General features: G+C 41.2%; 1 protein-coding gene across 3 annotated transcripts in view; it reads left to right on the forward strand.

The window, feature by feature from the left end:
- Nucleotides 1–22,777, forward strand: part of MTM1 (myotubularin 1) — a 65,504-nt gene extending 42,727 nt beyond the window's left edge. For 2 of the 3 annotated variants that reach the window (XM_068962150.1, XM_068962149.1), the window contains 7 exons: nucleotides 3,804–3,992; nucleotides 8,148–8,333; nucleotides 9,804–10,010; nucleotides 11,020–11,112; nucleotides 11,722–11,835; nucleotides 15,684–15,860; nucleotides 22,610–22,777. In XM_068962150.1, the coding sequence (XP_068818251.1) occupies nucleotides 3,804–3,992; nucleotides 8,148–8,333; nucleotides 9,804–10,010; nucleotides 11,020–11,112; nucleotides 11,722–11,835; nucleotides 15,684–15,860; nucleotides 22,610–22,777 (1,134 nt within the window). The remainder of the gene's footprint in view (nucleotides 1–3,803; nucleotides 3,993–8,147; nucleotides 8,334–9,803; nucleotides 10,011–11,019; nucleotides 11,113–11,721; nucleotides 11,836–15,683; nucleotides 15,861–22,609) is intronic. The other variant, XM_068962148.1, reaches the window with a different exon arrangement.

Below are 22,777 nucleotides of genomic sequence, written 5' to 3' on the forward strand. Positions count from 1 at the left end.
CATAAAGTAGTATTTCGGTTCTTAAATATTTATGGATGAGTTGCACTATAAATCTTATTGACCAAAGTGTCTATAAATCATATTGACTAAAAATTTAGAGAATATTTCCCCTCTGTTAGTTTTCAGGGCATCTCATAATAAATATATTGTTTTTGATTTTGAAAAAAAGAAGTTGAGGAAATTAAACTTTAATGTTATGTCACCTTTGACTTCCAAGTCTAGACATTTTTGTCCTTAAAAGAATATTTGTGTGAAACTTTTGTGTAGTATCAACATAATATGCGGAAAAGGCAATGGCAACCCACTCCAGTACTCTTGCCTGGAAAATCCCATGGATGGAGGAGCCTGGTAGGCTGCAGTCCATGGGGTCGCTAAGAGTCAGACACGACTGAGTGACTTCACTTTCACTTTTTACTTTCATGCATTGGAGAAGGAAATGGCAACCCACTGCAATGTTCTTGCCTGGAGAATCCCAGGGATGAGGGAGCCTGTTGGGCTGTCGTCTATAGGGTTGCACAGAGTCGGACATGACCTAACCGACTTAGCAGCAGCAGCAGCAGCATAATATGAATTGTAACTTAAAATGCACTTGGTTCGCTAAGGGCAAGTGTCTGTTCATATCTTCATGAGGCATATATTATACTTGGAATTATGGTCTTTAGCTCATTTTGCTAGAATGCTGTGCTAATGAAGCAGAGTTACCAGTGCGCTCCTCTTCTGCTCTGCTGAAACATACTTTTCTGTGCCATAGCCACAGACTCCACCCCTCTTCTGGCCAGCTGTGTAGCTAAGACATGCCTTGCCCACAGGAGAAAGGGTTAGGATAGTGTGGGTTCATTTTGTTCACTCCTTCATTCAATGAGTATTTATTGAACATCTACTGTGTCAAAAGTACATGTGAGTACACATGTACATGTGTGTGAATTTGATGCGATTAAGGGCAGAAGAGGAAATGAAACAACTGAGCCAAGTCCACTGTGCTCAGGCTGCCATGTTTATCCAGCAGTTCCCACAGTTCTGAGTGAATAGAAACCCACTGTAGAGCAAATAGAATGCTTAGCTTTTTACTTAGCCATTTTATTGATCCTCCTTACCTTGTGATGTGCACCGATTTGCATTTATTTTTCCTAAAAAAACTTAAGGCTAAACTCTCCATCCCCTCTCTATAGATTACAGTGCTTAATAATATCTAATAATGGATGATGTACTCTTTCAGATACAACTCCTAATCACCAGACTCTTGAGTGTAACCCAGGAAATGTATTTCCTTTTTAATAGTAAATCATTAATATTTGATATTCAGTTCTTTAAAAAAACTCATAAACATACAAAAAGAATTGATGAGAAAGCAGTCTTATTATGTTATCCATAAATAAGATGTATAGTGTTATAAAATATCACTGAATAATAAAATAACCCATATACATTAATGTTCCCATTAAATGGGTACATTTTCCTTTGTTCTCCAACAGGTTGGTTTTAATGTTATTGAATTCTGTAACATATAAGTAACATATATTTATTTATTTTAGACATTTTTAAAAATACTGTTGAAGATCACAGAGACTGCCACCTAGTGAGGACCACACTTAACATTTTGATATATGTCATTCCAGACTTTGTTCTATGCATACATATTCTTAATTGGAAAAAAAAAAGAAATTACTCTGTGGTTTGTGTCTCAATCTGCTTTTTCTACCTAGCATTTATCTTGGAAAGAACCTTCCACACTGTTGACTCTGCTCATGTGCCAGTATATGGAGTCAATCAGTTTTCTATTATGAGACATTTAGCTTCTTTCTAACCTTTTGCTATTATAAACCGTGTTTTGGTGGCTAAATCTTTGTGTACATTATTAATTATTTATGGCTTCTACATATTAACTTCAATAAGAATAACCTAATATAATAGCATATACTTTTAAAGCACTCATGGTAGTTGATGTTGTGAAGTTTATATTATTTGTACCTGGTCCAGCTATATAGCAAGCATCCTTTTTATAAAGGTAGAAAAGAAGAAGAAAAAGCAAGTAAGAGGTAAAACAACTCATAAGAATAGCATTTCTTAACGTGGCCTGTTGATTCCAGTCTTAAATCTCCCAAGCAGAGAGAAGTGGGGAAGAAGAGCAGAGAGCACTGGGGAATGAGGGTCTTTGTCAAATAATGAATGTCTTGTATATGCAGCAATTTGCTCTTTTAAAAGTGATCTCATTTGGGGAATTGCCTGGTGGTCCAGTGGTTAGGACTCTGCATTTCCACTGCTGAGGGCCCAAGTTTGATCCCTGGTTAAAGAACTAGGATCTCACAAGCCACCTCGTGTGGCCAGAAAAAAAAAAAAAAGTGATCTTGTATCAAATCAACATATTGTATACCTTAAATTTACCTATTGTTGTAGGTCAAGTGTATCTCAGTAAACCTGAAAAAATTAAAAGTATATAGATACGTAAAAGTGATCTCACATCTTTTCTCTCTTGGAGGCCAAGCCATGGGAGGTGGGTGGGCACGTCTCACTTCCACACTGTAGATTAAAAAATGGAGCTTGTACCCAGGCTTGCAGTCCTGAGCCTTTGGACTCTCAGTCAAGGCCACAGTGGTATTTTGACTGGGCCCTGGCAGGTGCAGAGACTCAGTTGAATGAGTATTCATTCATATTACCATATAATCTCTTCTCACTAACCTGTTATATTATTATACACTGCAATTTTTATGGACATCAATGCCTGTAATTTGCCAGAGTGGGGAGGTGACTTCAAAGATGACAGTGTACTTGGCTTTGTATTAAGTGAGCTCGAACATTTCCGTGGTTTTTGTGCCTGATTTTCATGGGTTTTTATACCCTGTGCTGGGTCCATGCGTTCTCCATTTGTCCTCCCAACAGTGCCACACCATCACGTGGCTCCATATTTTATGAAAGAGGGAAAGGAAGTGACAAGAGGCCGTGAGCTCAGTACCCAGGTCAGAGCCACCACAAGAGGTGTGCCTGTCCCAGAGCTCATGCTGTCACCCACCATGCTTACCTCCCAGCTCCTGTATTGTTTTTTTTTTTCTTTTAACAGCTTTATTGAGATAGAGTTCACCTGCCAAACTATTCAGTCATTGAAAGTGGACAGTTCTGTACCTTTGGCTATGTTACATTGTTAGCTTCCTTTTACAGATCTTGTTTCTTAGGTGCTATGAGCTGAGATACCAGGTAGCAAAGTGTGCTGGGCTTGTGTGTAAAATTAGAGAAGGTTGATTCTGAGAAAAAGCTTGAAGAGCTCTCCCAGGAGGCAGATGTCCAAGCTTCGTTATGGAGACCCTGGCAGCTCTATGGCTGTCCTGAGGTTCTGTTTGCTTCCTTTGGGTTTTCCGTGTTAGATTCTAGAATCGAGACTATTGGGAAAATGACTTGCAGACATGAGATTATAGAGACAGGACCAGGGCTGGTTTCCTTTACCTCTCACCTTTTACTGAAATTGTTTCTGGGTGATGACAAATCCGGTGCAAGCTGCAAGACTAAAATAAAATGTCTGAAGCTTTCTATTTCAAGTGATGTAACTATTTTTAGGTTAGCATTTAACATTTTTAGATGTGGTGCAAATTGAGAAAAGACTAGTCAAGCAATTAGTTGTTCTCATTGGCTCTGAATCGTCCTAACGGTTAAACATGTGTTTCTGGGCACACAGGGAAATCAGAGGTGAACAAACATCCTGTTTTGGCAAAATCAGTTTCACTTCATCATGATTGTTAGGGCTCTCTTTTTTATGGTTTTAATTGAGATTTAGTTGTTTTCTTGATGGTTTAAAATTTCTGAACCAACCGTAGGTGCTGTCGTGGATCCATCCCGAAAACAAGACCGTCATTGTGCGTTGCAGTCAGCCTCTTGTTGGTATGAGTGGTAAACGAAATAAAGAGGATGAGAGATATCTCGACGTCATCAGGGAGACAAACAGACAAGTTAACAAACTCACGATCTATGATGCAAGACCCAATGTCAATGCAGTGGCAAACAAGGTGAGTGTATTTCATGACATGGTTCTACCTTATATACAGAGTGCAGTGTTCTACATGAATGTTGTTGTCATGAGCTGTCAACATGTGGATTTAAATTCATTAAACTTTGCTTAGATCAGGAAATGAGTTCACTAAGGTAGAAAGTAGTTTTAATCATAACATATCTGAAAAGTTGATTTCCTTAAAATCAAATGAAGGGGGCTGCCCTGGTGGTCCAGTGGTTGAGACTTCGCCTTCCAATGCAGAAGGTGTGGGTTTGATCCCCAGTCAGGGACCTGGGATCTCATATGCCTCATGGCCAAAAACCAAAACATAAAATAGAAACAATACTATAACAAATTCAAAAAAGACCTTAAAAATGGTACACATAAAGATAAATCCCCCCCAAAAAAAATCAAATGAAAATCAACTTTTGATAAACTAGGCAAGTCTAGAGCTGTAATGAACTTGAGTTTTGGCCGAGATCTCAGGCATGTGTTAGAATCTCTTTGGAGCCCTTTAGGCTTTTGACGGTCATCCTCAATGTCAACACTATGTCATTCTCAGTGTATACACTAGGGAGGCATCTGTGGGGATTGTGAGAAGCTGTAATTGTTAAAATCCTAAATTTGTAGCTTTATCTAAGCAGTCTTGTCTCTATACTCAGAAATGTGTGTTCTCAATTATATGAGATAATCCAAGAAATGAGGAGCTCCATGTATATGAATTTTACAGTTATTTGTGCATGCGTGCCAAGTCACTTCAGTCGTATCCGACTCTTTGTGACTGTATGGACTCCAGCCTGCCAGGCTCCTCTGTCCATGGGATTCGCCAGGTGAGATTACTGAAGTGGGTCGCTGTGCCCTGCTCCAGGGGATCTTCCCAACCCAGGGATGGAACCCTGGGTCTTTTATGTCTCCTGCATTGGCAGGCAGGTTCTTTACCACTAGTGCCACCTGGGAAGCCCTGGTGTCAATGTTTTCAGATAACTCTTTCTCTGGGGTTTCCTTGGCCTTCTTATGCAGAGTATGCTGAGTGCACCTACAGTAAAGTGATAAGGCAGTGTTGCCTGCAAGGGCCCCTCAGCAGCTGCTGCGAAGGCTGTTTGCCCCTGCACGACATGGTCCCAGACTCAGAAATACCTTTGACATTCAGTTTCAACTTTTTTTTTCCTTTTTTCATTGCCAGTTGTAACTTATACATGTTCACAGTGGGCCTGCCCCATCCCAACTTTCAGATTTATTGCTGCTGGTCAGATGTAGGCTTACATTTCATCATCTTGGATATTTTGCTTATCCTGAAGTCATTTACCTGGCATCTTGCATTATTGAAAGCACAAGGCAAGAGCCTGAAAGCAAAACAAGTCCTGAAGCAACTCACCTAGATGTGGTAGTTTCCTAAACAAACCCTGTAATGTCTCTCTACATGGGCGTGTGTATGGAGCTCCATTCACAATTATTTGCTCACAGATCATGCACCTGACACCTTTACTCCTGGGGAGCCCCTTGCCCCTTGTGTATTTTTGGACCAGCTATTTGTTACTGCTGTTGATTTGGGTTTAGGTAATGAAAATGATTTTGAAATTATCCATAAAGCAATCATGCAGTGAAATCAAGCAATAGATTAGGAATTAGAAGAAAATGTTTAGTAAATTCAGCCCACATATGAGTATCTTTTTGTATTATCCTTACCTTTATATTTCTGCTATCCTTCATGTATAATTCAGAGTTGAATACATACATAAAATGAAGTATTTCCATGTATACATTTAGCCTGAAACAGATATGATATAACATTAAAATGAGGTAATTAGAACAGATATTTTAAGGTATATAAAATGCATAAAATGAATACCTTTATCATATTAACTCTAAAGCTCATTTTTGTAGCAGTAGAATTATTGAATGCCTTTTTAAGACTCAGGAAATTTGCCTGTGTGTCTAGTCTGTTTAGGAATGAAAGGAAGGAAAATATTATGGGAAAAAAAACCTAGGCTTGAAAAATCTGTGCATCAGTCTTTAAAAACCACATTCAGGGTCCTCTCCTCTCTCAGCTGTGTCTTTCTAGCCATCTGTATCCATGGCAACAGTCTGTATGTTGTACTAGGTAACTTGGGTTGTTCTTTTCTGTTGAGGAGAACTGAAAAGAAAACTTCAAAACTAATCTGAATTGGAGATTTTGAACTTTTGGTAACTCAATCTGTGCTTGACTAATAGATTTTTACCCTTCTGACCTCTTTGAACCTAATTGTTTTGCCCTTATGGATATTTAGAAATTTACAACCCCAAATGTAACAAGCATTTTAAATTAAACAAACAAACAAAACCCAGAGGCAGACAAGATCCAGCACCCTGTGATGAATTAAAGTGGGGCTGTATTAATGTCTGTTTTGGCAGAAACTTTGGCAATGAATTATTACTTTTTCTGTGTATCATCTTCAGTTATTTAAAAAAGGAACTCCAGCATTCGGAATGTCTTTGAAAAATCAGTAAGTGTTTACAAACCACATGTCACGTGTCCATGGGAAGGTGATGTGTGTCGTTGTGTGAGAGGCTTGCAGAGCTAGTTCACAGTGGAACAGGCATACTCCTGTTGTGACCTCTGATTGCAGCTGCAAGGTGTTATTCCCTGAAATGTGACCCATGTGCGTGTATATTCGTTAGCTGATAGCTATTTAAAAACAACAAAGTGAATATTTGTTGTCTACTACTGATGCTATTTGTAGCAAGCTTTAAAAACACATTACTGTTTAAATAAATAACAATTTCTCACCTGGAGTCTGTGGAGATCAAGGCCTCTGGCTTGTACATAGGTCTCCAGATTTGAAGTTCAAGTGGTAGGTAGCCTTACTTCTACTGCAGGAAACCTTCTCTGTGACTAACCCTGGGAAAGAACTGTAGGATGTATTGGCCCTTCTATCCCGAGCTACAAATTGTTGTAAATAAAAAGAAGAGGTTTTCTGTGGCAGTGGCAGGCATGTGGTTTGTCTGTCCTCGGTTTTGACTGTTTACTTACCTTGTGAGTTTACATATTCATATGTTTTTATGATGTTAATTGGCATCCTTCCATTTTTTATTGCTTTCTTTGCAGGTTTCTGAATGATTTAACCTTTTCTTTAAAGGCCAGGGGCCATGTGTTCCATGGCATTTTCAAACATTAAGCAGAAATCAGCCCAGTTCCTAAACAAAATCATAGCATTTCTTTTTGTCTTTGTGGGAAACAGGCATCTTCACGACCCTGTGAAGGGGAAGTGACGCCCACCCTGGCAGGTTGATGCTGGCAGGCACCACGGCAGGTGGCGGCCATCTCATCTCCTCTTGAAACCTTTTGTCCTTTGAGGACCAACCACGTGCAGCACTGTCCCTGATGTTTTTGCATAGCACCTGGACAGTCACAGGACACTAGAAAAGGTTCAGGCTTTGAAATCAGATGACTTAAATTCTACTGCTTACCTCTGACTTTGGGGGTAGTTAAATACCATCTGTTTTCATTTGCAAAATTGAGATAGTAATACCTGTCTTGTAGCATTGTTGTAACAATTAGGTACAATGATGTAAAGCAAGAATCACCATATCTGGGATGTCAGAAAGGCTCATTAAATGGTGGGTGGTGTTAGCTGTTATAGAGCCCAGCTCCTTTTAATCTCAGGAGACCTCAGTAGTAGTATCTCCTGTTCTTCAAGAGACAACATTGAGGCTCAGAGAGGTTAAGTGCTTTGCCACAGGTTGCACAGCAAAGAGGGGCTGAAGCTGAGTTATCAACCTGGGTCTGTCTCTAAAACCTGTCTTTTTTCTCTAGCTCATCGTGTCCCATGTGAGCCTGCTCTTGGAGTACTGTTAAAATCAGATAGAAGATGAGAACCATTCAGAACCAGCTCTTGCCTTTCCAGATCCAGAAGAAGAGCTAGTAATTAGGGAACATTTTGAAAATGATTTTTTCTTGCAAATACAGATTCCCAAGAAATTGCCAGCTCCCTATCATTTTTTTCCAGCTCAGAGTGTGACTAATATTGTTGAGGCCTAGTGTCAGATAGGAAGTCGAGTCACATCAATTATTAAATCAAAGTTACAAAGTTTTAGGTTAAGATTTGGAGGACTAATAACCTTTGAAATATTTGTCTAAGTAATGGAAGAAATAGAAAACCCAACTTACTGTTTTGTGTATCTTGTTTCTTAGGCAACAGGAGGAGGATATGAAAGTGATGATGTGTATCATAACGCCGAACTTTTCTTCTTAGACATTCATAACATTCATGTTATGCGGGAATCTTTGAAAAAAGTCAAAGACATTGTTTATCCTAATGTGGAAGAATCTCATTGGTTGTCCAGTTTGGAATCTACTCATTGGCTGGAACATATCAAGGCAAGTATAAATTTTGAAAAAAAGATGTATATATATATAAAGAAAATAATTGTTCAGTGAAACAGGAAATTGTTTTAATTCCTTAAATTGAAAAAAAAAATTGAACAGTGAGAAAAAAATATTTGTTGTATAGGGCCGACAGTTTGTGTTTCTTTACAATTTGCTTACCTAAAGTAAAGATATTCTTGAGAGTTTGTGGAGATGTCACTTTCCAACTCATCAATAGCGAGTAGTTGAGCCTTTCCCCCAGGTTTATGTAACCATTACTGCATATGACCTTCAAGAACCTGGAGCAATTGTTTTTATTAAAACTAATCTCAGTGGACTTAATTTAAAGAATGAGTTTCGTGTTTTTATTATAGTCAATCCTTCGTCTTGATAGAGGCATCAAAAACCTCCATTCTTTTAAAAGAACTTGAAACTATGTGAGGAAACTAACAACTTTAGAAACTTCAATTTATTTCTGTAAACAAACAAGGGACTTCACTTGTGGTCCAGTGGTTAGGGGGTCTGTGCTTCCACTGCAGAGGGTGCAGGTTTGATCCCTGGTTGGGGAGCTTATATATGTGTTTGTGTTCTCCCAAAGTTTATATGTTGATACCCTGACCCCCAGTACCTTAGGGTGTGACCTTATTTGGAAAGAGGGTCATTGTAGATGTGATTGGTTATGACAGGTTCGTACTGGGGTAGTGTGGACCCTTAATTCGATAAGGCTGGTGTCCTTATGAAAAGGGGAGATTCGACACAGAGACATGCTCAGAAAGATACCATCTAAAGATTGGAATTATGCTGCCAGAAGGCAGGAACTACCAGAAACTTCGAGACAAGCCTGGAACAGGTCCTTCCCTAGAGCCTTCAGAGGGAGCATGACCCTGCCCACACCTTGATCTTGGACTTCTGGCTTCCAGACCTAAGAGATGATACATTTCTGCCATTTAAGCCCCCAGTCTGTGTAACACTATTACAATAGCCCTAGTGAACTTGTATAATCATATATGTGAAAGAAGGTTTGACATGTAGTTTGGCTTTGTGTCTGTTTGTCTTGTTTTTTAATACCTACTTACCTCAGTTTCCCTGATGGTGAAGAATATGCCTGTAGTGTGGGAGACGTGGGTTTGATCCCAGGGTCAGGAAGATCCCTTGGAGAAGGGAATGGCAACCCATTCCAGTAGTCTTGCCTGGAGAATTCACGGACAGGGCAGTCTGGTGGGCTATAGGCCATGGGGTCACAAAGAGTTGGACACGACTGAGTGACTAACACTTTTCACTTTCACTTTGTCTTTGAAATTAGTTTCTGCAGAGGAAAAGCAACAAACCTTGTAGTTCCTGGCCTTCCATTTTCAGAACCTTTTCCGTTCTAGACGTTGAGTTATTTTAAAGCAGGACTTTTTACTAGGGTTAAAGGCTTTAAGTTCAAATTTAAGCAGTCCCTTCCAGCTGGCCATTTACTCACATGTTTTTCTTTGCCAGCTTGTTTTGACGGGAGCCATCCAGGTCGCAGACAGGGTTTCCTCGGGGAAGAGCTCGGTGGTGGTGCACTGCAGTGATGGTTGGGACAGGACAGCCCAGCTGACGTCCCTGGCCATGCTGATGTTGGACAGTTTCTACCGGAGCATCGAGGGCTTTGAAATATTGGTCCAAAAAGAATGGATCAGTTTTGGACATAAATTCGCATCTGTAAGTAAACAAAACTAATTTTTAAATTATCTGGTCATTACCACCTGGGATTTAAAAAAAACTAGTTTGTGAAACCACTGATTTCCTTTTAAAAAGAAAATCTGAGTAGTATTATAAAAAAAACACTCTGCAGGTTTGAAAATGTGTGGCGCTTTGGGTTTAGCCAGTCTTTTCAGGAGACATGTTCATCCATCTGTGCCATTTACAGTTTCACTTGAAAGTGATATGGAAAGTGTTTCAGTTGAAATTGTACAAAAGAAGGAAGATACTCCTTTCTCAACTAATGTTATAACTACTAGAGCCAAATATTTGTAGATATGCTAGACTTTTTGTTGAGGCTTTTGCTATTTTCTGATAGATATTTTGAAGACCAAGAGAACCTATTAAAATGTCTGTTTGCAGGTCTGGTTTCCAGACACCTTTTGAATAAGCATTTTGAACAAGTTCCACGGATGGTTCTCCTGAAGTGAACCCATAAACCATTTTAGAAACACTGCTGTGTAGCCTTGTAGCCTGCATCTAAATTTCATAAGTGCTGTGAACAGCATTGTTCAGTAGAAAGAATCATTGTTAATGGTGAAGTTTTTGACTTGTTTTCGAGAAAGAACTTTTTTAAAAAGAATTTTTTAATTATAATAATCACACCCTTTTGGATATGGTTTCAAGATTTGAAACTTTCAGATTGGTCCCTTAGCAACTGGTAACAGTTTGCAAGGTGATCTGCTCCAGTCTACTTGCAGCTGCACAAAATTCTGACCGGATAAAATAGTTGTAATGTTCACGTAGGATCATGATGCTTTCTCAGTTTGTATTGATATTTTATAGAAATTTATCTCCCTAATTTCCATTGTTTTGAAACCTTACATTATTTTCTTTATTGCCATGGGGAAAAATGCTATTCACTCTCTGAGAAACTTGGTGTTTGGAAGGCAGATTACTGAGTTGTGACTGTCACATTTTGTGGGTTATACCTTTCTCAGTTTTAAAACGAATCATCAATTCCTTTCAGAGAATAGGTCATGGTGATAAAAACCACGCCGACGCTGACCGATCTCCTATTTTTCTTCAATTTATTGATTGTGTATGGCAGATGTCAAAGCAGGTAAGAGATATATTGGATGAAAATACATTTAACTTCATCTATAAATATCTTATACAATATCTGGGATTTGTGTCAGAGTAACACAGGATAGAGTTAGAGATACAACAAGTTTGGCCATGTGCAAATAATTCTGGACACCAGGTGATTGGTACATGGGATTCACTTTTTAAATCCTCACTACTATTTATATTGACTGGAATTTTTCATAATAAAGTTTTTAAAATTTAATATTTAACTACACTCTCTCTGCTAATGGAAGAGCAGTGCAATTGAAACCACCAGCCATCTTTTCCAATTTATCCTATGCTGGTGTTTGTGTATGGGCATGTCTGCTCCCTTAGACTGCTATAAATAACTAAATCACCTCAAATATCCTGTACGCTCAGGAGAACCCAGAAAATGGGCTTGTTTTCCCTTTTTGACTCATTATTCCTTTACTTGATGCTCATTTATGCTCTCCAGCCCTGGGCAGAGCACCAACAGATGAGCCATAGGGCGCTGCAGACCTCAGCCTCAGCTGTCCCCCCAGAACAATTATGCACCTCTTCTGAGCTCTATGAGATCAGCCTCAGGTTTTCATGTGTTCCTTACCCATTTGTTTCTGTCTAGTTCCCTACAGCTTTCGAATTCAATGAACGGTTTTTGATTACAATTTTGGATCATCTGTATAGCTGCCGCTTTGGTACGTTCTTATACAACTGTGAATCTGCTCGTGAGAAACAGGTGAGTGAAGAATGCTCATCTTTTTAGTTAAAGGGTCACCAAAATGTGTCTAGTCTGCCATGAAATACAAATAATTTGATAGCTTGGCTTGTGGTGAATGCAGAGTGTCTCATTTTGTACCCCACGCTTTTTCACTTCAACCAGAGGTTATTGAGTTTGTGGTGTGGCCTTCATGAGTAAGATGTTGACTTTTCCCTCAGAGAGTAAGAATGATTTTTTTGTTGAGGTATAGATGATTTACAATACTATGTAAGTTTCAGTATATAACACAGTGATTCAATAGTTTTATAGATTATACTCCATTTAAAGTTCAGTTCAGTTCAGTCGCTCAGTCGTATCTGACTCTTTGCGACCCCATGGACTGCAGCATGGGGTCCACCAGGCCTCCCTGTCCATCACCAACTGCCAGAGCTTACTCAAACTCATGTCCATTGAGTTGGTGATGCCGTCCAACCATCTCATCCTCAGTTGTCCCCTTCTCCTCCCGCCTTCAGTCTTTCCCAGCATCAGGGTCTTTTCAAATGAGTCAGTTCTTTGCATCAGGTGGCCAGAGTATTGGTATTTCAGCTTCAGCTCATTAAAGTTATTATGAAATAATGGCTATATTTCCCAATGCTATATATCCTTGTAGCTTATTTAGTTTGTACCTGTTACTCCCCTACCCCTCTACTACCCCTCCCACCTTCCCTCTCTCCACTAGTAATCACTAGTATGTTCTCTATATTGGTGAGTCTGTTTCTGTATTACTACATTTCTTCACTTGTATTATAGATTCTTCATATAAGTGAAAACATACAGTATTTCTCTTTCTCATTACACTAAACATAATCATCCCCTCCAGGTTGAGCCATGTTACTGCAATTGACAGCACTTGATTCTTTATGGCTGAGTAGTAGTTCATTGTATATACATGGCACATCTTATTTGCCCATTCACCTGTTGATAGACACTTAGGTGGCTTACATATCTTGGCTATTGGAGTAAGCATGGCTATTAAAGGTATGCAAGGTCACCCTCCCAAAACGCCATAAAAATGTCAGTAAGGGAAAATTTTTAAAAGGTATTAACCCACAAGAACAGGGGGAAATAAGAAAGGAGACACAGCAACAAACTTGGAAGCTGGAAAGATAGTAGATAAGTGGGAAATAACTTCACTTGAGAATCTCATACCAGCAGTAGGGAAGGCAAGAACCAGTCCACTTTGCATCGCAGGAACCCCAGATGACTCAGGGCTTCTGGGGCAAAGGGGGAGGGATGAGATACCCTAAAGGTGTGTTTAGAATAAGCAGGCAGCTTTCCTGGATCACCCCCACCCATCTCTGGAGTTGAGGACAGAGGTTTCTTCTCGAAAAAGAGTGGTAGGTCTCCAGGTGTCATCAGGGGTTGAGTGAATGGAATAGCTGGCCTGTGAGGGCCTCCACCCATGTCCCCTGCTGACTCCTTACATCCTGGCAGCAGGTCCTTATCTTTCAGGTAGGAGCCTTCTCTGTTGGCAAGGAAGGAGAGAGAAGGGAACCCTTGGATGTTGCTGGTGGGGGTGTAAAATATCATGAGAGCCAGCATTTCTACTCCCGGGTATATACCCAAGAGGGAGGAAAACAGGGGTAAGGCAAAAACTTAGTGCAGGGCAGCCCTACTCATAATAGCTAAAAGGCCTCAACAACCCCATCATCCGTCAGCTGATGAACAGACAAACTAAATGTGGTCTCTCCATTCAATGGAATATTATCCAGCCATCAGAAGGAATGGAGTTCTCACCCACATTACAAAAGGATGACCCTTGAAAATATGCTTACTGAAAGGAGTCAGACATAAAAAGGCACATACGATATGATTACATTTATCTGAAATGTCTAGAAAATCAAGTCCATAGAAACAGAAAGCAGACTAGTGGTTGACAGGGGGCTGAGGGAGGGGAGCATGGGGAGTTCCTTCTTAGTGTGTACTGGCCTTCCTTTGGGCGTGATGAAAATGTCTTAGCACTTGACAGAGGTGGTGGTTGCACACCACGAAGAAAGTACTAAAAGCATTTTAGTACTAAAAGTCTACCACTGTAGACGAAAATGATGAATTTTATGGTATATGAACTACACTGAACTTTTAAAAAACAGAAAGAATCTTCTCTGGAGAAAGTGACTAGCCCAAGAAGAGGGACCTCAGGATTTGCTGAGTCATAGCAATCTAAACCCTAAACATGAATCTCATCAAAGCTACAGTATATATTGGGGGTTCCCAGGCAGGGCAGAGGGTGTGAGCACAGCAGCGTGGGGTGGGAGCCGTTCTCCCTGTGACAGTGCCAAGAGTCAATGCCTGTAAATGTGTAGTCAACAAGTAGCAAGAGGATAGTTTTCTCCAAGATGTGGAGGTAAGTACCAAATAACCAGATACATTTAAAAAGTCAAACACAGTTGTTTGGGGGAGAAAGGTGAGAGACTGCTTTTTCCATAACAAACCTTGTCTAGCTGTTTGACTTTAAGTCAACTGTGTGCATGTATAAAAATAAAAACAAGCATGCAAATAAAGACAAGGCAGTGTAGATTGTGGTGGAGAAAGCAATGGCACCCCAGTCCTTTACTCTTGCCTGGAAAACCCCATGGACACAGGAGCCTGGTAGGCTTCAGTCCATGGGGTTGCTAAGAGTTGGACATGACTGAGCGACTTCACTTTCACTTTTCACTTTCATGCATTGGAGAAGGAAATGGCAACCCACTCCAGTGTTCTTGCCTGGAGAATCCCAGGGACGGGGGAGCCTGGTGGGCTGCCGTCTATGAGGTCGCACAGAGTCGGACACGACTGAAGTGACTTAGCAGCAGCAGCAGCAGCAGTAGTGTAGACTGTGGCATCCAAAAGGGTCAAAAGAAGTTTTAGGTGGATCCCAAGAAGGAAAAATTATGCTGCTGTTATTACTATTCACATTCACAAAATCTGTATGTTCAAGGGATTTCTTCAGTCACTTATTTCAAGCTGTTCTTTTCAGCTTCCACTTTTATCTTATTGGTCCTTTCTTCTTGATTTTTAAAAAAAATTACATATTTTTTAATTGAAGGATAATTGCTTTACAGAATTTTGTTGTTCTCTGTCAAATATCACCATAAATCAGCCATAGGTGTACATATGTCCCTTCCCTCTTGAACCTCTCATCACCAGGAAGAGTTTCCAGTTCTGCCTTCAATAGTTTTAATACTTGCCTTTTTATTTCCCAAGTTTTGATTTTCCTCTATTTATGGTCAGAATGTAAAAAAAAAAAAACCAACAAAACCCTATAATTGAAAATCAGTGAAGATATGAACATCTGTATGAAATGATGGGTACCAGATGGAAAAAGTGAAGCTTCACTGAAGTCGGGTATCCAGGTGTTTCAAATATCTGGATATTGGCATGATGCATTAAACCTCTGGATGTTTTATTAACCTAACTATCTAGATGCAAACTGTCAAGTAGACCCAGGTTAAGATTTTGTAGTTTGAACAAACGCAAAAATGGAAAAAGTCAGTGAGATCTTGTGATAATTTTTCCTTGCTGCTGAATTCAAAAGAGCATGGTGCCCATCTGTTCGTGAACGTTTTCCCAGCCAGGAATAGTTTTCTTAGGTCAGTGAATTGCATTTAATGTTACAGCATCCTGCCCCTCTCTCTTCTGGCAGAAACAGAGGCTCTTGAGCCATTATGTATGCAAATATCGGGAAGTGGTGCTCACCACTCCAGGCACAGGAGGCTTTTTGAGCTATTATGGGGATAATGTACGTGTGTGATTCAAGTTGACGCTCAGTTGTATCGCCGCAGCCTGAAAAATGGTTTGTGTACTGGGGTGTGTTTTTACTTAGGCTTTCCACTTTCTCTTTCATCTAGAAAGTTACAGAAAGAACCGTTTCTTTATGGTCACTGATCAACAGTAATAAAGACAAATTCAAAAATCCCTTCTACACTAAGGAAATCAATCGAGTGTTATATCCAGTTGCCAGTATGCGTCACTTGGAACTTTGGGTGAATTACTATATTAGATGGAACCCCAGAATCAAGCAACAAGTAAGTGAAGTAGCATTGTGAATATAGTGATGTCGAATGAGTACTAGCTTGGGACTTTGATGTTATGTAGCAGTTATTTAAAATATTATGAAAGGAAAAGTAGAGTAAAAAAATGACACTTGCTTTTAATCCCAACTTCAGTTAAAAACTGTTTTTAATGCCTAAACCATTTATTTTGATTGCTGTTGAACTAATATTTTCCTGCCAATATGAGTAATGCAGTTTTTAAAAACTAAAATCTAAGCTAATTTTTTATTGGAGTATAGTTGCTTTACAATGTTGCGTTAGTTTCTCTGTACAGCAAAGTGATTCAGCTATGTGTATACGTGTGCTATGCTTAGAAGCTCAGTCATGTGTGACTCTTTGCAACCCCATGGACTGCAGTCCACCAGGCTCCTCTGTCCATGGGGATTCTCTAGGCAAGAATACTAGAGTGGGTTGCCATGGCCTCCTCCAGGGGATCTTCCCGACCCAGGGATCAAACCCAGGTCTCCCACATTGCAGTCAGCTCCTTTACTGTCTGAGCCACCAGGGAAGACCAAGAATACTGGAGTGGGTAGCCTGTCCCTTCTCCAGGGGATCTTCCTAACTCAGGAATCGAACTGGCGTCTCCTACATTGCAGGCCGATTCTTTACCACCTGAGGTACCAGGAAGCCCATATGTATACATATATCCCCTATTTTTTGGATTTCCTTCCCATTCAGGTCACCACAGAGCATTGAGTAGAGTTCCCTGTGCTATACAGTCAGTTCTCATTAGTTATCTATTTTGTACATAGTAGTATATACATGTCAGTCCCAATCTCACAATCCATTCCACCCCTGTCCCCCACCTTGGTATCCATAAGTTTGTTCTCTACATCTGTGTCTCTATTTCTGCTTTGCATATAAGTTCATCTGTGCCATAAGATGTAAACTAATTTAAATCTCTGGAAAATTTCTGAGTTTTCATAGTCAAGGATTTCTTTTAATGACTAAAAGTTGTTACACCTCATAAGAAGGTTCTTTCCAGAAACTAGACTGAGATGATCCTTCAAGGAAAAGAAACATTTTCTATTATCTAGTCACATGTATGTTACTTGTCAACTAATATCAGAATGCTTTTTACCGAAAGTCTTTACTTCTAAAATAAAGATAATTGATCTGTCAAAGGATAGTACAGTCAATTGGCCATTTATCAGTCAAACATGGAAATGGTGATTTTTGAAGCAAAAGACTCCACATTTTATTAAAGGCACAGTCAGGCTTTCTCCCACTCCTACTGCATCCAAGATCAGAAGGAAAGTCCAGCCTATTTCTGAGGGCTCAGCAGTACATCCATTGAGCGATTTATTCTAAGCACTGTAAATATTAAGTATTTGTGATCACTCTTTTTAAAGGTTTGCACACTTTCCTGCGGATAGGATGGTTGAATACATGTTCTCCCAGGCCAGTCTTACATAAGTGTCAGCTTTAATCCCACTACACATAGTCAGGCAATAAAAGGGCCTGGTGCTCAGTCTGACTCTGGATTGTTTATTCCACTCAGGCAGCTGGCTACACGCCAGTGTGTGTACCCTGTTCCCACCAGGGAGATGCATGTTTAAGCTGGCCCTCTTGTTTCAAGGTCTCTGCTTGCTTGCCTGAAAGCCTTTTGCAGTTTCATGATGGTTGAAATGTATGATTTTTTGGAAAGTGACAGATTCCAGGGCTTGAGAACATTCACTTGTTTAGTTTAGGATTTGAGAAGTACACAGGGGGAGTGTATTTAGCTGTAGTTCGAGCATTTGGAACATCAAATAAAGAGGAAATAGGAATTTTCCCAAGATTCTAAGCACTGTTACACAGGACATATTTCTTTACTGGTTAAAAAATACTATATAGATGAGCCCTGTTTGTCCTATAAATTTTACCTTTTCTGTATTTATCATGGCTTTAAAAAAATAACTGTTGGTGATTAGAAAATGTTGATAGTTTCTATACAGATTCTGTAGTCTCTTCTCCTCATCCATCTGTACTTAGAGAAGCTCTTGAAATTCCATGCATTTAGAGCAATTCACTTATGACATACAAAGGTAATGACAATTGTGTGACAAGTCAGGTTTTCAGCGACATCACTGGAAGAACTTACTGTGATGTGTCTCTCCCCCTTACTCTCCCAGAACTGAGCCAAATGGAACTGAGCCAGGTAGGAGTGAACATTTCTTTGATTGAGGTTTTTATTTTGAGACAGTGATTGGTCTGTATTATGATCTGTGAGATTTACTCCAAGAAAATAACTCACCCTTCCTATATAGATTTTCTGAATGTCAAGGGTCCTATACACATCTTTATGTCATTCAGCACCTTGGATTTTCATCTGCCAAATACCATGCATCAGGCACTGGGGGGACCCAGAGATTAAGAAGAGCTGGTCTCTGTCCACAAGGAGCTCCCAGACTGCAGGGGCGCCCAGGAACAGAAGTTGATGATCAAGCTCGAGGAGAAATGTGAACTAAGTGCATCACATTTCCCAAAAGATCTTATGCAGAACAGTATTTCATACAGAAATAGATTACAATCCAGTCACACAGGACTTTTCAAATTCTATAATGTAAACCTAAAAGAATATACTTAACTACTGAAATTGTTCTTCAGTTGTGTGGCCCAGTTGGTATACAGGCAGTTGTTGAATGCCAGGGACATTCACAGCACTATGGTAAACTATTGGTGTGGAAAAATGTAGAAACATATCCAGCCTCTCCCCATAGTGAGCTATTCCCCAAGAAGAAGGCAGGGCTAATGTGCTTTTTTAAAAGCGGAATCCACTGGCCTTTGCTACAACTTCAAAACTGAGAGTTGATGGCAAGACCAATTCTTATATTTGACAAACTGTGAAGAAGCAAATTTGGTACTTTTATTTAATATGAGGAAGTTTCTCAGGCCAAAAACCAATGGAGAATTTAGTCCCGTAAACCTAAGTGAGACCTTCAGCTGCTGGTATGTTGCATATTGTCCTTTGGGGACGTCTGCACTCCACGTGGCTCTGAACCAGGGTTGCCCCAGGCAGATCCTGTTTTACTTAGGATGACAACAAGGACAGATCTTCACAGGCTTACCTGGGTGGGGTTTAAGTCATTTCTGATAGAAAAGTTAGAAAGGAATATGAATATGAAAATCTTTTGAAGCCTAAAATACCTGTGTAGCCACTGACTGCCTGTGCCTGGCATGCTCCTTACTTCATACTTCATTCCCCGAGGGACACGTCGAGGTGTGGGATTTACAGTCACTTCACTATGAATTTCATTTCTCGCTGTTCTGTCCTGTGATATGCTGTCACAAATGGACTCTTTCCTTCTATTATATCCCTAAATTGGTTCTCTTTGTCTCTAGGCTAATGACTGCTAGACATCTTTTGTATCCACTACCAGACTGAATGATCTTTTTATTTCTAATAGTTTTCTAACTCTATAGCCTTGTCCATCATTGACAAAAATGACTGTTTTACCTCTCATTTCTTTTTCTTGTCTTGCTGGTACAATAACAAATAGATTCTAGTAGTCATATGGAAAAGAGAAGTTTTAAGAATAGCCAAGAGCATTTTGGAGAAGAGTGTTGAGGAAACCCTTGCCCTGCCACATGTTAGGAGTTATTTGAAGCAGAACAGAACCCAGAAACAGAGACTGGAGATGCGGAGGCTGGGGAGGGGGAAGAATGGACCATTGATGGTAAATGTTTAGTGGTCTATGGTCCTGGCACAGCAAACGGAGTGCACATGGAGTCCTCTTCTGCAAACCTGCTGCTCCTACCAGCATCTCAGTGCTTGGCAGCTCCATCCTACACGCCCTGGCCAGAAACCTGAATGTCATCCTTTTCCCCCACTTTAAAAACCAGCCTTATTGAGGTATAATTGATTCATAATAATCTGCACATGTTCAAAGTGTGCAGTGCGGTAGGTGTTCATATGTTTCTGTACATGTGAGACTCTGACCACATTAGAGGTCGTGCACACACCCATCCCCAGCAAACACTCCTGTCCCTGTAGGTGAGCTTCCATTTACCACACAGTCATCCTCCCCTTCCCTGCTCTCTCGCCACTTGTCCCAGGCTGTCAGGAGAACTTGCAGGGCTTCCATCGTCCTCACTGATGCCTCTTTCTCACACACCCTGCTTTGGCCACGCTGGGCTCCTTGCTCGGCCTCGAGACCCTCAGCCGTCTGCCTGGCCACCTCCCTTCCCTCCCCGCAGCCCCCACAAGAGTCGCCTTGTCAAGGTGCCTCACCCCGACCACCCCAATAAGAGTGTCATCCACCCCCATGTGTCCCTGTCCCTCCCGCCATGCTTTACTTTTCCACATCCTGTGGACCTCCCAGGGTCATCGTTGTTTTTGCTGTTTGTCTCCCCCTGCTGGAAGAGAAACACCACAGACGTGGACGTTTTGGCCTCCTTTAGGTGGCGCTAGTGGTAAAGAACCCACCTGGGAATGCAGGAGACATAAGAGACCTGGGTTTGATCCCTGGGTCAGGAAGATGCCCTGGAGGAGGGCATGGCAACCTACTCCAGTATTCTTGCCTGGAGAATCCCATGGACAGAGGAGCCTGGTGGGCTGTACAGTCCCTGGGGTCACAAAGAGTCAGACACGACTGAGCACGCACATTCACTGCTGAATCCTGAGCCCCTGGAGCAGTGTCCAGCTCTCAGTGGAGCATATACAGGAGCAGAGAAAAACAGGCAAAGGATATTAAGGGGCAGTACACAGCACTTACTGGGCATCAGTCACTCTACACGCATTCCTGTTCAAACAGAGCCATACAGTAAAAAGAACAGGGGCTCACAGGAAGGACAGGGCTAGGAGGGAAGAGGAGACTTCTCCAAACCCTGCCCCTTTGTAAGCAGAATGCTGAGGAGAGCACCAGTCAGGTCTTGGCAGGCTGTAGTAGGTTGAATGGGGGCCCCCAAAACACACATCCACTTGGAACCTGTGAATGTGACCTTGGAAAAAGGTGCGCTTGAGTTCAGAATATCAAGATGAGATCCTCCTATATTTATTCAGGCCCTAAATCCGAGGATAGGTGTCCTCATAAGAGAAAAGAGAGGAAGGTTTGAAAGCCAGACACATACACGAGATGAGGCTGTGTAAAAACAGAATGATTGCATTGCTGCAGCCATAAGCCAAGGAAGCCTGGAGCCACCAGCAGCTGGTAGAGGCAATGAAGTCTCCTCCCCTAGAGTCTGGCAGCCACAGGAAATGAATACAGTCTTAGCTCCTGCTGTCTTCTCTGATGCAAGTCCCAAAGAGCACTACAAGTCAGATCTAGGGTGTAGCCTTCTTCATCAGCATAGTGTCTTCATGGCTTCCTCATTGGTACTTGCAGCTTCAGCACGCAGCTTGACGTGAAAGTGAAAGTTGCTCAGTCGTGTCCAACTCTTTGCAACCCCGCGGACTATACAGTCCATGGAATTCTCCAGGCCAGAATACTGGAGTGGGTAGCCTTTCCCTTCTCCAGGGTATCTTCCCAACCTAGGGGTCGAACCCAGGCCTCACACATTGCAGGCGGATTCTTTACCAGCTGAGCCACCAGGGAACCCCAAGAATATTGGAGTGGGTAGCCTATCCCTTCTCCAGGGGATCTTCCCGACCCAGGAATCAAACTGGGGTCTCCTATATTGCAGGCGGATTCTTTACCAACTGAACTATAATGCAGTGGAAAGCAGGATAGTTCTAGAAGCCACTAGCCATAAAGAAAGGCACTTCAGTAGACTTTTGGCAGATTGGAGATTCACACTAGGCGGCCCGTTGGGGCCAGTGTTCTCTGCTATACATTAATATGGACAGTAGAATGTTAAAAGTTGTGTTAGGGCACAGTGATACAAACTAAACCTACCATGAGATACCAAGTTATACTCATCAAATTGGCAAAAACTATTTCTTTTACATTGCCAAGCACTGGTGACCAGGAACCGCCAGGCATCACTAGTAAGATGGTAAGATTATCTCCTCCCCTCAGAGAACAGTCGGACTGCATGTGGTCAAGTGGAACCGCTCATACTGTCCTCTTCAGCAGTTCCTTCCCCACCCACAAGAACAATTCATTCAGGTAACATTCATATACTTGCCTGAGGAGATGCGATGGCCCAGCATCGCATGTAATACTGGTGATGCTATCTCCCTGTGGGGGATGGATAGAGCAGCCGTGGTTTATGTATTCCATGGAACCCAACTGAGATCCAGTTCAGAAACATAGTGGCAGATCAAAATGTAGATTGAGAACTAGAGAAAACTGTTGAGGTCCAGTTTTACCAAGTAGAAAAGAATGGTGTATTTTGTTTCTGGATACTCACTTAGAGAAAAAGGGTTGCAAGTCTGCACAGGAAGGAAGCCTGCACCCCAGCCTGAGAAGGGTTGTTGCCTCTCAGAGTGCAGCGGGGACAGGTGACACAGCAGCCCGGACCTATGCCTGGATAGATGCATTTTAATATGTAAGAATTAAAGATTTTAAAATTTAATGAAAAAAAATAAAAATAAAAAAAAAATAAAAAAATAAAAAGATGGTGACACATGTGTGTGGAACTGTGTGTGTGAGTTATTTCTTGGTGGCAGATAGCTGGATATCTCTTTATTATCATGAATCTTTGTGCTTTTCCCTATTTGCAAATTGTGCAGTATTGAAGGAAATGATGTCTATTAACTCCCAATGACAGGGTTTGTTCAGAAAGCAGCAGCTGCAGCAGATGGGGGGCACAGGTGTGTCTTGGTGGCAGAAAGCACTCACATCTTTCCTTCTGTCCAGCAGCCAAACCCAGTGGAGCAGCGTTACATGGAACTCTTGGCCCTACGCGATGAGTACATCAAGCGCCTTGACGAATTGCAGCTTGCCAACTCTGCCAAGCTTTCCGATCCCTCGGCCTCACCTTCTAGCCCTTCACAAATAATGCCCCATGTGCAGACTCACTTCTAA

The sequence above is a fragment of the Capricornis sumatraensis genome, chromosome X, assembly GCF_032405125.1.
Source record: "Capricornis sumatraensis isolate serow.1 chromosome X, serow.2, whole genome shotgun sequence".
In the NCBI taxonomy this organism is placed as follows: domain Eukaryota; kingdom Metazoa; phylum Chordata; class Mammalia; order Artiodactyla; family Bovidae; genus Capricornis; species Capricornis sumatraensis.